The following is a 16,374-nucleotide window of genomic DNA, read 5'->3' on the forward strand; positions in this document are numbered from 1 at the left end:
CCAAGATCCGGGCATAATATGATATTCTCCAATCAAGTATGCTACTAATTATTCATAAAAATGTCAGACTGAGCTCTAAACTATTTGTCACATTAGAAACTTATCTTTTATTGGTGTAATATTTATTCTCGTTTCTTTACCACCACAAACAAACATGTCATAATTAATTTCTCTTGCCATTGCAGGATGTAGGCTAATGTTATTTTCTGTTCATTATGGTGAAGATGACTCCAAACACATTTCTTATGTATGCCTGTAAAAAACGACGGAGCCAATCAGAGTAAGGGCAGGGCTACATTTTGTTTTGCACCATTCTTCAGGCTGCAGCCATGAGTCCATCTCATTTTTGCTGTGCTGTATGCTTTGAATTAAAGTGACAGCGCATTTTTTCACAGTAAAAATTAAAGGTAACACTTTACTTGAAGGGGTGTGCATAAGACTGACATGACACCTTCATAATCATGACATGACGCGCGTCATGAATATGAAGGTTTTATGCATGTTTGACAACTGTCATTAAGTGTCATTTGCTCAGTTATGTCATTTTTAATGCAAAGATGACATTATTTGACCTAACCCTACCCCTAGCCCATAACAAAGACATCTCAAACAATGTCATCTTTGCATTAACTGAGCGAATGACACTTAATGACAGTTGTCATAAACATGCATAAAAACCCTTCGTATTCATGTCATGATTATGAAGGTGTCATGTCAGTCTTATGCACACCCCTTCAAGTAAAATGTAACCAAATTAACTTGGATTGACACAAAAATGTAGTAATTTGACATTAAATTCATACAATTAAAGTCTGCTGTGTTTCAAAGTCAATACATGACTTCTTGGCTATGGGTAAAGCAAGGAAAAGTACATTTTGAATAAACAAGGCGACATAATGGATGGCATTCATGGAGGTAGAACAACAAAGTTCTTTAAAAGTTTTAATTCTGGGAGATTTCTATCTATATAGTGTAGTAAAATACATTGAATAATACATTGCCTTTAAATGAATCACAATGCTGAAAAAAGCGTTTTCGGTAACCGTTGTGTTTGTTGTACATAGCTGCAAACATGAAAGCACAATGAGCCTGTGCTGCTGCACCACATACATACCACTCACAGACTGCATACACATTGCAAGCAGATTATGATTGTCAGTCAGCGCGAGCACAACACTGAGTCCTTTTTTTGACTGCATATTGCGCTTAACTTATCACGAATGACATGTCCTACTCTTTATTTTCTCATTCATGGATGTTTCTTTATCAGTCTAAAGTTTCATTAACATAGTGCTGTGCTATGCAGATATATTTACATGAATACTGCTCCTCTCTACTGAGACAAATATCCGTTTTAAATATTTTAATACTTGTCCTCATAGAGAACTGTTGTGAATGAAGCTTAATCAAGATGCCAACTTTTGTCTGGTAGAAATATAGAAGAATGTAGGAGTGTTCTTATTCAGTTTATCCCCTCCTTTTTTTAGGGGCCTACAATCCTGTTATAGAGGACAAGATTTTCTTCTTTTCTTGATTACGTGGGAAGGGAGGAGAGGAGACAAGATGCCGAAACCAGTAAGTATATACTTTTTTAATTTATTTATTTATTTATTTATTTTTTTTATACTTAAGAGTCTGTTAGCTTGCGTTCATAGGTGCCGATTTTTGTTTCTGCTGGTGGGTGCCCCACCCTCCAAAACAAGTGTCAAGTCGTTGGACATTCGACAGTCAGAAATATTGACATTATCACAGAAAAAATGTGTAACGGATGCAAAAAGGGGTAAATAAGGTGGTTTTCTTATAATAAAGTGGACATTTGCTGCATATCGTTATTTATTACTTGTTTTATGTGTGCAGTCTTTTTATTTAATGTTATAAAATGTCACAGGAGCATGAAATGAATGAAGGTCAGTATAATAAATAATGACAAGTCTGGGGAGATTAAGAAAATAGTCACATTATCTCTTGACTTCCAACAGCATTGTTGTGATACACAAAGGAATTTTGGCAGAGCTCTTCAGTAAGCATTTTTTTTTTTTTTTTTTTTTAAATCAAGCCTTATATTTGACCACCACTGTTTTTACCCATCCATCCATGACATAAAAGGGTGTTTTGCACTGACAGCAATTTGCAGCAACAGTACGTCCAGTAGTCATTCTTTTGCAGTAAGAGTTGCCAATATCAGCGATTATGAGGGACAGCAACTGTTGATGATGCAACAAAATTGAGCTTCAGCTTTTCACTGTGCAGTGAGCAGTGATGCAATGCTATAACTAACAGTGGGAGTGCAGATAGTAATTTGCTGCCTTACATCGCTGGATAGGATGGCCAAGTGGGAATGCTTTGACCAACATCTCAGAGACTCCAGCAACTTTGATTTAATCACTGAAACTCCACAGTCCTATGAAAGAAACTGTTCTGTAATGAAAGATTTTAGCTAGAGGTCGACAGATATGGGTTTTTCTCTGGCTGATGCTGATTTTTATTTATTTTTTTAAATCGGGGCAGCCGATGCCCGATATATGATTCCGATTTTTTTTGGGTTGAACTTGAACTTGAAACTTGAATCCAGGTGAATCATGTTCCTGACCTGTTATTGTCTTGAATGTTTCTGCACCTATCATTGCAGCCCCCCAAAATTTAAAATGTTAAAATCTTCTTCTTTTTTTTTCAGCTGAAATACCCATAGCTTGGAAAAGAGCTGTTGTTTTTCATATGTTCAAAAATGGATTTAAAGCGAACCCAAAATCCTTGAGTTGCCATGTGTTTTCAAAGAGCTAGAGAAACTTCTTGACAAACAATTGGGAATACACTGAGATTTCAGCTGCTGACTTTATAAAATAACAGCGTGCTTTCTTGTGAAATTATCTGTTTAATCAATATTAAAGTCACTGTTTGCTTGGATTGTTGTTAAAGGACAAATGGAGTGAAATAACATTCACTCTGGCGTGTTTGGTTTAAACAGCTTGTTCGCGTCTTTGTACAGATATCAGAAGGATCCCAGCGTAAGAAACAAGTGGATTGTTTATTTTTAATGGCACCCCGGACCATATCTGAGGATTGATCGGAGCATTTTGCTTTGTAAACGAGGCACAGTGTCATGGAGGGTTCACAAAGAAACATTTGTTGAAAGATGAAGTGGTGCTAGATCTGACTGCAGCTGCATCACATTGTTAATAAATGATTTCATAATGCTTTGGCTGGAAATTACCGTTTTATTTGGATTATGTTGTCAAAACACTCAAAACATGCAATAGCGAGGGGGCGTTGATATTGTTTCCGATTCAATGACGTTAGCCACTGTTATGATTGGCTGATCCTGAGAGAAGCCTTAAAGGACCCGCCCCTTAAAAACCACATTTATTTTTTTTATGCAAAACACTTTAACAAAAGTAAACCTCAAAAGAACATATATTAAAAAAATCCATGTCATGACCCCTTTAATAATTGTGTTAATTATGAAAATGAAGTGGTGTCACATCGGCGTACTCGGGTATGTGTGCCCATTCTTAGATGCATATGGCTGGATGCAGTTTGTTTACTTTAGCAATAGACAATATTTGCCTATGCTTAAAGTTCAAAATAATAAATGGGGAAATAAAAGTCAGATAACGGATCATAAAGATAAAGTGTTGACAGTTGGTGTTGATAAACGCTGATAGCGTTTTTGAGCATTTGATAACACTAAAGATTTTAAATGTAAACTTTCTTTTTATTAATTTAGACTAATTACATTCCATGCTAATCGACGTATTTTCATACTCTACTTAATCGATGACGTCGAGGAATCGCTGCAGCCCTAATTTAGACCCAAAAGACACTAATTTGTAATTGTACCTACATCTGTTTACTTAAGCTTATATAACGATATCATTAATTGGATACTCTATTACAACATTAACTGTAGAGATGTTTCGATACCCTTTTTCCCCTTTCCGATACCTAGGCTCAGGGTATCGGCCGATACAGAGTACTGATCCGATACCTGGGTGTGTATCTGGTTATACAGCGGTGTGTACTACACAAAATTATTTTATGCTATTATAATAGTCTGGCGAGTAAACTAAAAATACATAATGTTTGGAAAATGGCACAGCTTTTTAAATATCTAAAAGTACACTCTTGACATCAGTCAGTCAAGCATTATAAATATATTATGATAATCAAGTATTATTTAACAATTTAATTATTTAAGAATTTAATAATTAGAATTAAAACTTGGTAACCATGTATGAATGCATATTAGTCATTTTAACTGAATTTAGGACTGGTGGTGGTGCCTTTTTGGTCATTCAGTGTTTCTGCAAAAAAAAATGGGGGGAAAACTATCAATAATACTGATAAGATAATAATCATACTATGAATTCTACTAAGAACAATATAAAACACACTAAGGATTAACGAGCTGCTGGATTCATGAATATTAATTACGTTGTCTGCATTGGCTCGAACTGATTTGCTGAAATCAAAGCAGGGACGATAATAGGTGAGCGGCAGCCAATGAGATTGTCGTTTGCCCATTGCCTTAGGGATGCAACGATACCTTTTTTCAGAACCGATCCGATACCAATCCAACATCAGCGCAGTTTTTTTTTTTTAAATCAATGTGGAATTTCTTTACTTATGTATTGACCTGATCATCACTCTTTTGTGTGTTAAACATAATCTACTACATATAGACTTAATTTTAATGAAAAATAACAAATGAAAAAAAAAAATACATAATCATAATCGATGACAAAAATACTATTATAAACTAGGTTAGTGGATAATTCAGCAGCAAAAGATACTCTAGAAAAATCACGGGTGCACAATTTTATAAAATCTAGTGAAACATTTTTATTTTAAAAGTGAATAAATGGAGGACTAAATACATTCATGAAAAAACAAGTAAATACATTTGTGTAAAAATGTATACTATAAAATTAAGACATTTCTTTTAAATGTATAGCACAGTAATGAAGGCAGCAACATATGATAGATAGGACAGAACAAGAAAGACTATTAATAATCTTTCATTGCACAGAAAATTATAATACGAAAGGCTCCAATACAGAGCAGCACAAAGTGCTTATGCGCATCCCGTGTGCAGAATGATGTGCTTGAAACAACACAGAGTCACAGCACGCAGGCTGCGCAGCCCTCCAAGTCCGCATAGAAAAGTTCAAGTACAAAGGGAAGACATATTGATGCGTAGTGTATTAAATCTGTGAGGTAGTTTATTGAGCATTTTCTTTTTAACAGTTTTAACTACGCCATCAGAATAATTCCCCAAGGGAAATCTTTCCTTTCCTACCTACTATCAAAAGTTACAACAATCACCTCCCTTCATGACAAAGTCAATCTGGACGAAGGCTTTAAGATGGAGATGCACCTCTGGCAGCAGTTTTTGTCTTCATGGAACGGCATATCCTTCTTTTATAATGACTATGTCACACATCCAGAAGACATTCAGCTGTATACAGATGCAGCACCTTCCACTGGCTTTGGCGGATACTCCAGTGGCCGTTGGTTCGCTTCCGAATGGCCACCGGAGTTTAGCCATTTCGTTCAGCAATCAGACTCGCCCCCATCCGCTCTTTACGAAATGTATCCAGTTATTATAGCAGCCATCCTTTGGGGGCACGAATGGTCCAAACATTCCATACTTATACACTCGGACAACTCCGCAGTGGTTGAAATCATAAATAAAGGCAGATCTCGTTCCCCAGCCGCCATGCAATTAGTTCGCAGACTGACGCTAATATCTGCCCAACACCAGTTCCTCATCCGAGCCTCTCACATTCCGGGCTACCTTAATAGCATAGCTGATTCTTTGTCTCGTCTTTCTTTTCAGAAGTTCAGGATCTTAGCTCCAGAATCAGACATCCATCCCACGCCGGTTCCACCGTTTTCTGCTACCATCTTCAACTAAATTCACATCTGGAAGACCTCTCGAATGCTTCTCGCGAAGCTATCCTCAGCGGTCTTGCCCGTAGCACCCTCTCATCTTACCTAACTGGTTGGAACTGTTTTAAGGCTTACCACTTTTATTACCAACTTCCGTTTCCCCTAATGGATGCTTGGTCCATCTGCAATTTTGTCACACATGCCCATTGTAATCAAAACATCCGAGCCTCCACCATCCAGACTTACTTAGCCGGAATCAACTTCATTTACAAACTTGCAACTGGGGAGCGATGCCACTCAATTTCCCATTCCCATGTTTCCATGCTTATCAAAGGCCTACGGAAACAAGAACCAGCCACCATAACTAGACGCTTACCATTAACTTCTGATCTTCTGAGCCAGTGTATTCACACATTACGCTCAGGCTACATGAGCCCCTCGATAGACCGAAAGTTAGAATGCATGTTTCTTCTCGCATTCTTCGGCTTCTTGAGGTGCTCAGAATTTGCCCCTTCGACTTCCACTTTCAATCCTGTCATCCATCCTAGCCTCTCTGACATCTCTGCTCATACTCCAGATTCGCTCATTTACACTCTGAAGAAAAGCAAAACCGACCAATTCGGAGAGTCAACTCCCATTTATATATTTCACTTCAACTCCTTCCTCGGCCCCTACGAGCCACTTTCGGAGTATGCTCATTCCAGACATGCCAATAATTCCTCTCCTCAAGATCCTCTCTTTCTTACAGAACATGGGAAAATGGCCACGAGATCCTGGTTTAACAAGCACTTTCAAAAGGTTCTCAGCGCCTCCGGCATATCTTCTAAACACTACTCCATACATTCCTTCCGGATTGGAGCAGCCACTACGGCCGCCAGCGCAGGCATCTCGGACAAAACCATAAGAGTCATGGGTCGCTGGTCATCCAAAGCATACCGTCTCTATATCCATAACAATCTTAACGATCTCCTTCAGGCTCAGGCCCACATCAGCTCGTTCAAACCTTTGGGGGTCTTCTAATAACCCAACGTATTATCTACAGAGACGAAGCCCCCACTCTAAGTCTCTCTCAACAAGACTTCCCTGATCAGCCAGTTCAGAGAATAATTACACCCCACCCCATCCCTTCCAATTCCTTTCATCCTGTCTTCATCGTAATAAAGTATTATCTGCATGGTTGATGTGTGGTCCTTGTTAGTGAAATGGAGTTAATGAGTTAACTAAAGTTCGGGAGCAGGGCCACACCTCAACCAATCAGCTCGCTACCCGTCATCTACTTATGCAAACCTGACCTTCTCTGAACTGTTTGTCTCAGTTTCTTGTTCCCACCCACCCTTCCCCTCTAATCCATCCATTCATCCCACTTCCTCCCCCCTCCCTCCTCTCCTTATATCTTTAAACATCCCGCATCTCTTCCACAGGCTGCATCAAAGGGGGTCTTCTAATAACCCAACATATTATCTACAGAGACGAAGCCCCCACTCTAAGTCTCTCTCAACAAGACTTCCCTGATCAGCCAGTTCAGAGAATCATTACACCCCATCCCTTCCAATTCCTTTCATCCTGTCTTCATCGTAATAAAGTATTATCTGCATGGTTGATGCGTGGTCCTTGTTAGTGAACAACAAAGAATATTGTTTACATACCATACAGAATTGATGCGCTACATGTAAGACTCTCTCGCTCTCTCTCTTTGCGTGTGTGAAAAAATAAAAGCGACGGCAAGTGGTGCGCTTCACACTAGAGCTTACAGTACATCAAATAGATGTGCGCTGCGCATCCATTCAGATGATCTGAAAAATAGCACCGATCGATTGACGGAGAGTGAAACTTTGAAGCGTTCAGTCAGAGTGTTCGGCGAGTGAAAATATATTTGTGTAAAACTTATAATATAGCCTCCAACTCACACACTGGCGAGTAAAATCTGAGCATTTATTAGCCAGTGGCTAATATTAGACATCATTTAGTTGCCCAGGGTGAAGATTTAGTCGCATATGCGAGTGATTTACTGGCAATGTGCTACCACGTTTGTATTTCTTCAAGATAAATTGATTTCCGATTTGCAGCATTAAGCAAAACTAGCGGCATAACTAGGTCTTGTTTAAGAAAATGGTTTCGGATCAGTACATGGGTTCAGGTACTCGCCGATACCAGAATTTTTGTGGTATCGGTGGAATTTCCGATACTAGTATCGGAATCGTAAAATTCATTCATTGTAATTTTTTGTAAATGCTATTACACTAAATACCATACAATAAAAAAAACAAAAAAAAAAACAACTATGAACTTTCACAGCACTACAAGAGCAGGCAAACAAGTGGACCACTTTAACCTCTGCCTCCCTCAGTCATCTGGTTATGTAACTCTGACATTCTTGCCTGGTCTCCTAGTGAATCCACCACTGTGACTAGAGCAGTGGGAGTGTGTGAGGGTGAAATGTATTATTCATGTGAGCAACAGGGAAGGTCCTGTCACTCTTCTAAACCTACAATCCTGCCCTGCATGGGGTGATTATGACCTAATAGACCTCCTAGAATGAGGCCCCACAAGCAGCCTTGTGTTTTTGTTTCCTCTGGTGGAATGGTGCAATGGTGAAATAGATCACCTGGAAATTTGGGAATGTCTTGTTTGTTGTGTGTGTTTCGTTGTTGCTGTGTGCGTGTTTTTTTTTTTTTTTTGCTTTTTATAACACTTATGTTCGTACTGGTGTGATAAGAGCGTGTATCACAACTGAGCAGTGTTTTCAACAACAATTTAATGTTTTAAACAAATACACACATGCAAAACATGTATAGTTTGTAAAAATACACAGAAGTGTAAAAAAAACAAAAAAGCTTTTAAACACTTGTTTTTCTCATCCAGCATGTATTGTGTAAGGAAGTATAAAGTTATCTTTTTCAAATGACTATATTCTTTTCCCAGTCCACCAGCTTCTCGGTTTCACGTATTTTGGTAGAAGTGGATAAATTTGCATGTTGTAAAGCTGAGAGATTCCCTGTTTGTGATGCATTGTAAACTAACATTGTGGTGCCTACAAATCAATTAAATAGCATAATCATTATAAAGGCTTTAAAAACACAAAATCTTTACTTGCCCTGTCAACATTTTCATTGGCCCCACCACAAAGTGCTTGCTATTATTGTTGTATAAAATGATTATTGTTTTTGACCCATTATATTGTATTCTACTAAAGCTTATGACACTAAAATTTTTGTTAAATTTCACAATTCTCAACAACAATTTCGATATCACAACAAAAACTACTAGCCAAATCAGGCCTCAGAAGACTGCAGCAGATAGTCCAGACTGCTGGGAGAATCATTGGCACACCCCTTCCAACTCTCCAGGAAATGTACGTATCCAGAGTGAGTAAAAAGGCTGGTAAAATCACTCTGGACCCCTCACATCCAGGTCACTTTCTCTTTGAACTGTTGCCATCTGGTTGGCGCTACAGAGCATTGCGGCACCATAACAGCCAAGCACAAAGATTCTTTTCTTCAGGCCATCTACTTATTGAACAGTTAAATGTCCCCATTGTGCAATAATCATGTGCAATAGACAACAGTATTTATACTTATTTATTTGGCTTACCTTACCTCTTATTCACATTCCCTTGCAATTGTATAATGAACCTATATATACATATATTGTCAATTTTGTTTTGAAGAGCTGATTTTCTCTCTGTCCTTTTGTGGGATTAACTTTAAAGGGTCGTGAAACCTCCTGTTTCAGCACTGGTTAGTTCTCACCACAGTTTTAAAGGGGTCATATAATGCTACATGTACTTTTACAAGTTGTTTGAACTGAAATGTGTGTTGGCAGTGTGTGTACACAACCACCCTATAATGATAAAAATCCACCCAGTGTTTTTTTTTTTTTGTAATCCCGTTAAATCTTTACCCCTTTCTCAAATCGAGCCGTCTGTCCGTGTGACGTCACACGGACGGAGGCCCCTCCCACGATTGTTGATTGACAGCAGCTTTTCAGCACAGACTGCACTGGTGTCTTACCTCAGACCCACCCTGAGTGAGCTGTCATCAGTTGTTTCACCGCCGGAGCAGATGTAGACAAAAATGACTCCTAAGCGAGTGTTTTGTTAAAGTGTTTTGTTGTTGGATGTAATAATGAACATAGCAGTAGTCATTTACTCCCGTCATCTGAAGAGGATTAGGTTTTGTTCTGAAGGGAATGCGCCCTCCATCTACCTAAATGCGTCTATGTTCGCGTGAATCATTCGTGATCCAGCTTCACCTCCAGAAAAAGTGAGTACAAGGTTTTTTTAAATGAATCTTGGCAAATGGCCTTTCCTAATAATGTGCTAATTAGCAAGTTTCACAATGAATGCGGCTAAAGTAAACAGTCCCTCAGAGCGGCTAGAAGAGAGGGGCGGAGTCAGCAGAGCTCATTAACATTTAAAGGAGAATGACACAATACCGCTTGCTCTGACAAGAGCTGTTTTGACAGGGTGAAAAAGGTGTTTTTTACACTACCAATGAGAAATGTTAACCAAACTATGTTACAGACCTTTCATTAAGACCCTAAAGAATAATATCAACTTGTGGAAAATGGGCATTATATGACCCCTTTAAAAAAAAAAAAAAAAAGTGGGCGTGGTGATCTGTGGAGCGGAGGGGGAAGAGGGGAGACAGACTACACACACAGCTTTGGGTTCAGACACTTTCATTTCGCTCCCATCGAGTTAAAAACACTAATAAATGCACAGCCATTTGCTTTCCAACGAAAACATGTATATGAACGGGCTGTTGCACCTCTGATAACTTTTTAGGCTTATTCTGCTTCGTTTATATAAGCCTTTTGATGGGTTGTGTCACGGAGCTGTAAAAACGGTTACACTTACTAAAGTGAATGAATCGCGTTTGTACCGAACTCTTATTGCAAAGCAAAAACAAACGCTCTCCTTTGATCATGAACGTTTCTCTGTTAGTGTGCGTGATCTCACAGTCTGAAGCCTCTGTCATAGCAATTCAACACATGCTGTTGTGAATAATTAAGCGAAGCGTCTTCTCATTGGATAAGAACACACAGTCTCATGAATAATTAAATAGACACCGATGCGTTATCGATGTACTATAGTCCATTGCCACGTGACGTCAACACGATATAGATTTTAAACCCCGGAAGATGAAAATAGCACAAACAAGCTTAAAATTAACCAGTTTTCTCCAAAAGTTAAAATGATCAGATGCTAACATGGCCTTCTATGATATACAACACAAACACTTCTGCTAAAATCTCAGAAAAAGTAGTCTGGGGTTTCATGACCCTTTAAAGACATATGAATCCAATATGATACCCATCTGATTTCTTGTTCACTGAAGACATAACAGACTGTTTTTGAGGATTCCTGTCAAGATGGTATTTTGACATTAATTTATGTATTTGTTTGTTCAAGTGCAAGAAGACACAATTCTGGGCTTGCATGTTGTCTGAGAAGAAGGGCTGCCACTAATGGCTATTTGTATTTAGATTAATCTGTCGATTAATTTATCGATTAATTTCCCACAAAAAAGGTCAACAATTTTACTTAAGAATATTTTATTAAACCAAATGAAATCCAAAATTCTATTGAATCCTTTTTTAAAGCAAAAGTAAAGTGCAACAGAGTGCAAGAAGCAAGTGTCCATCTCATAGTCCAAATCACTGAAATCAAAGTTCAGTATTATAGTGTAAGAATGACAACATATCCACGTCTTCTAGTCTACTACTAATAAAATTATAAACCCTTTTTAAAGGAGTATTTACCAGAAATTTTATTTACCAGAATTTATTTAGGTGAAAAATGTAAATGTGCAGTATTTCTGGAAAAAAAAAAAATAATAATAATAATACTTTAATATAAAATCAATTAATTGGAGATGCTTTTGATTTATTAAAAGAGAGAGTATAGAAAAATGAAAATGGGGGAAAAAGAAACTGAATTTGGAAATAAAACGGATTTCAAAGGGCCCTATAATTATTATTTTATTTTTTTTTTTTTGTGGTAATAAAAATAGATTTAAGTGAACAATAGCTTTTAAAATGACTTAAAATACATATACAGGTGATTGGCTAAACGTGTACGAAAACGCCCTCACCCGCCATGATTTAAAACGCTGTGTAAACACATACTGTGTAAACATCGCATCAACTTATATGATTAATGATGCAATATTAATTTGTTCAAATAAACTATCAAAAGCAAGAAATCATATGGTTTTATTCAACAAAACGGTTAAAATACATTAAGTATTATAAACAATAGAGCTAATGTACATTACGTATAACAACAAAGGCCTGCACGGGGCGCTGACGGCCTGATGATTATTTTTACACATTACTGCGAGATCTAATCCTTGTTTAATATTGACCAAGAACCATTTAATTTAAATGTCCACTTAATCTTTAATATTTGGCCATTTCTTTAGGTCAGAAATGCTAGCCACTTTAATTAATTGAATATGTGGACATCAAAACCTGTAAACTCAGAGTAAGGGTTTGAGCTTTTATTTGAAATCGAGATGTATTCTCCTGTGTTTGTGTAGATTTATAAATTATTTACCTTACAAATCTGATGAAATGGCGCACATTGCATTCCCAGATGAACGTTACAATAAACCCAAACTCACAACAACATGCAGAGATGGAGTTTGAGTCACTCCACACATGTAAATAGCCCCTTTCGCACCGCTTTAGTTCCAGAACTAAAAGTACAGTACTAAAGTACTGGGACGATTTTGCGCTAACTATTTCCCAGTATCATTTAAAGGGTTGCATTCGCACCAACAGTGGGTACGAAGAAGTGACGTACTCTGAGCTTTGGGCTTAAGGCCGCCTCACATACTGCTCACAATATCAGAATTGTGCTGTGTGTAAGCTATTGTGCAACACTTTCCCCATTGTAAAAACAAAAATGCACTGTAACTTTAAACATTTAGGTGAAATAATTATGTATTTTTTAAAAATGTCCCCTCCACAAGAGTCACCTAAGAGGAGAATTCCTCCAAAACTACACCCTTAATACATTCTAAAACAGTTTCCTTAAACTCGCAATGGGGGCTCAGATAAAATATTGTAAACTTGCGCGTGAAAGGATTAAAAGGTGTGTTTGAGTACACTGGTCTTTCTTGAGGACCAGATGGTAAAGCTTTATGATTCCTTGATCTGTTTTTGTCCTTAAGAGCGCAGACTTGCCCATAGACACTTAATCCCCCATGCCTGTCACAGGTTTAAAACTACATTGCCTACATTGCAATTACTGTCATTAAGTTGTAAAGCCAGTCACCAAATGCAGCTATCAGCCTTGACATAATCGTGCAGCTCTTCTTCAGGGCTCAAGACTTCAGGACTTTTTTTTCCACTGTTTTTGTACTGTTTTCTGTCTGTAGTTTTGTTTATCTTGTTCTGGCAACATTTACATAGGCCCTGAGAATTTCTTTGTTCTTTATAAATATGTGTGTTAGGGCTTGGCAGTACATTGAATATTAGCGATATCACTATTTTTGCTGATGATATAAAATTGGGGAATACTGTGTATACTGCGATTTAATGTTAAGTTTAGCTTATTGAAGAAGACCGTAAGCGCATGTGGTGCATCCACTCAAAATGCTGGAGTTTTCATTCAATGAACTTTACTGACTGTTCTACATGCTTGTGAAGCCTTTTTTATTATAACTATATATTCTTTTTGTATTCTGTCAATTCTATTTATTTGTTTTGTTTTTTTATTTATTATACAATCAGCAAAAAAAAGGCCTCTAACACTAGCTTGCTCTATTCTTTTTCTATTCTGCGTTAGGCTAACTGAGACTATTCATAACACTTGCATATCATTGCTCTTTTTAGTTTGATTGCTTCCATTGTCCTCATTTGTAAGTCGCTTTGGATAAAAGAATCTGCTAAATGACTAAATGTAAATCTAACTATCAGTGTGTAAGTGTGATGTAAATAAAATATTTAATATGCAGTGTAGACAACTTAAAGGCAGTGTTCACACTTATTAAAATGAACCGCATTAGCAGAGCAGTTGCTTTCCCTTTTTGCTTGCAGACTGTGTTTGTGAACTGAATTGAAACATCGTTGTTCAGCCCAGCTCTTAGCTCACAGGGACATTGTTGCCTTCAGGTGCAGCAGAGGGGATTTGGAGTTCAGAACAGGGGGAAGGGAGTATGTCGGCAGTTGAAGCTTCCTTCAGCAAAGCCTCTATAAACGGCTTACTATCCAACAGCTGCACATTCAATTAAGAGGGAGCATTTTAGAAAGGGGATAAACACACATGCTCTTTTAGTTTGGACTATGTGGAGATGCACACACCTGTTTACACTGTTGTGAATGTGTCTTTCCTACTGTCTACAACTGCTGCTTTCCACCATAATTGTAAATGAAAAGCAATAATGCCCTATTAACTGTATACTACTGATGGAAAACAAATGCATGCTAACTAGGTAATTCCAGGAAACAGATGGGAATTTACCAAAATGATAAAATATAAGGAACGAACATATAAGATTTCCAATTTTGAATAAATGGATAACTTGTTTTACAAAAATTGGCATATATAGACATCCATTAAAAAAACGCAACCGCTTCAGCACAAATGCACACAAGCTCACATTCTCCCTCGTCATTAGACAGAACTGTTAAACAAAGACAGTAAACAATAAATTATTAGACAGAAATATTAAAATAAATGTGAAATATATTAATAAAATATAAGTGGATATAAAAAATAAAAAAATAATACATATTTGTATATGAAAAAAATTTTATAAACATTATAATACGTTTTCATATACTGTTGGCATTCAGCAAATACAAATTAAATCACTTTACAAGTCTTTGAATATTGAAGTTTTCCACAAACTTTGCAAACTTTCCAAACCCAACCTTTGTGTTAATTTGTATCCTGCATAAGTGTACTTTTTTTTTTTTTTTTTCTCCTTCTGACAAACCTTAAATCCTTGATTTAAAACTATTCTGTGCTATATCTAGTTGGCGCTGTGTCATAATCATGTCACAATCACTGTGTGCTGAATGTGAAATTAAAGGTGCAGTAGAGTAGGACTTTAGCCTGATAGCACTGAAATCATACGTCCCACCCTCCCTGCAAATCGCCGTCCAAAGCCACGCCTCCTGAACGCATGAACGTACACAGACCAGACGACCAGAGACATCATTACTACAATACATATGTCATTCACTGGTGAGAGAACTGTATAGTATAGTTAGTAACAGTACTACAATACCAGGATGGAAGGTCTGGTTGTTGATGTTTGCCTGCCATTCTCGCTCTGTCTGCACATCGTACGTGAACGCGCTGATGATGTATCCTGTCTGCGCGAACATATGTATACAAATACATATGTTGACAGGCAGGTAGAAAAGCCTCTCATAGTGTTCGGACTGAACATTTTGATTGGAAGGACATTTCTTGGTCTTACGCCTTCCACAGAATATATAAATACATTTAGACCACTTAACTTAATGACTGCTATCGGGATGTGAAGAGACTCTCAACCAGCATAACAAAAATTGTTCTGAAAACAATGTCCTATTGCACCTTTAACATTGCCTGCTCTTTAGCTGTGAAAATGTGATATGGCTTTATATTGGCCATTGATATTCAGCACTTTAAGATATCTGCAACAGTCCTCGTCCATATGCTCAAGACATGCCTTAAAGGGATAGTTCACCCAAAACTGAAAATTTGATGTTTATCTGCTTACCCTCAGGGCATCCAAGATGTAGGTGACTTTGTTTCTCCAGTAGAACTCAAACGAAGATTTTTAACTCAAACTGTTGCAGTCTGTTAGTCCTATAATGCCAGTCAATGGGCACACAATCTTTGAGAGAAAAAAAAAACATGCACACACGCATCCAAATTAAACCTTGTGGCTCGTGACGATACACTGATGTACTAAGACACGAAACGATCGGTTTGTGTGAGAAACTGAACAGTATTTATATCATTTTTTACCTCAATGATACACGGCAATGTCCAACTCTCCTGAGCTCATCCACAACATCCGGCATGTGACGCGTCAACGGCTCTGGAACATAGATTTATATATACATAGATATATACGTAGAGCCTTGCTTATCGCGGCCCATAGAAACCGTCGCTAATGAGGCATCTATGTATATATATCTATGTGCCAGAGCAGGTTGATGCGTCACGCGCCGGATGTTGTGACAGTCGGACATTGAGGTTTATCAGAGGTAAAAAATTATATAAATACTGTTCAGTTTCTCACACAAACTGATCGTTTCGTGTCTTAGGACATCAGTGTATCGTCACGAGCCGCAAGGTTTAATTTGGATTTGTGTGTGCATGTTTTTTTTTCTCCCAAAGATTGGGTGCCCATTGACGGCCATTATATGACTGACAGACTGCAACGGTTTGAATTAAAAATCTTCGTTTATGTTCTACTGAAGAAACAAAGTCACCTACATCTTGGATGCCCTGGGGGTAAGCAGATAAACATCAAA

The 16,374-nt window shown here is 37.7% G+C and overlaps 1 protein-coding gene across 2 annotated transcripts in view; it reads left to right on the top strand.

Moving 5' to 3' along the window:
* Window positions 1–16,374, top strand: part of LOC131539333 (radixin) — a 58,098-nt gene that overhangs the window by 4,562 nt on the left and 37,162 nt on the right. For both annotated transcript variants that reach the window (XM_058773866.1, XM_058773858.1), the window contains one exon: window positions 1,488–1,575. In XM_058773866.1, the coding sequence (XP_058629849.1) occupies window positions 1,564–1,575 (12 nt within the window). In that variant the 5' untranslated portion in view covers window positions 1,488–1,563. The remainder of the gene's footprint in view (window positions 1–1,487; window positions 1,576–16,374) is intronic.

This window comes from Onychostoma macrolepis, chromosome 01 (assembly GCF_012432095.1).
Source record: "Onychostoma macrolepis isolate SWU-2019 chromosome 01, ASM1243209v1, whole genome shotgun sequence".
NCBI lineage: Eukaryota > Metazoa > Chordata > Actinopteri > Cypriniformes > Cyprinidae > Onychostoma > Onychostoma macrolepis.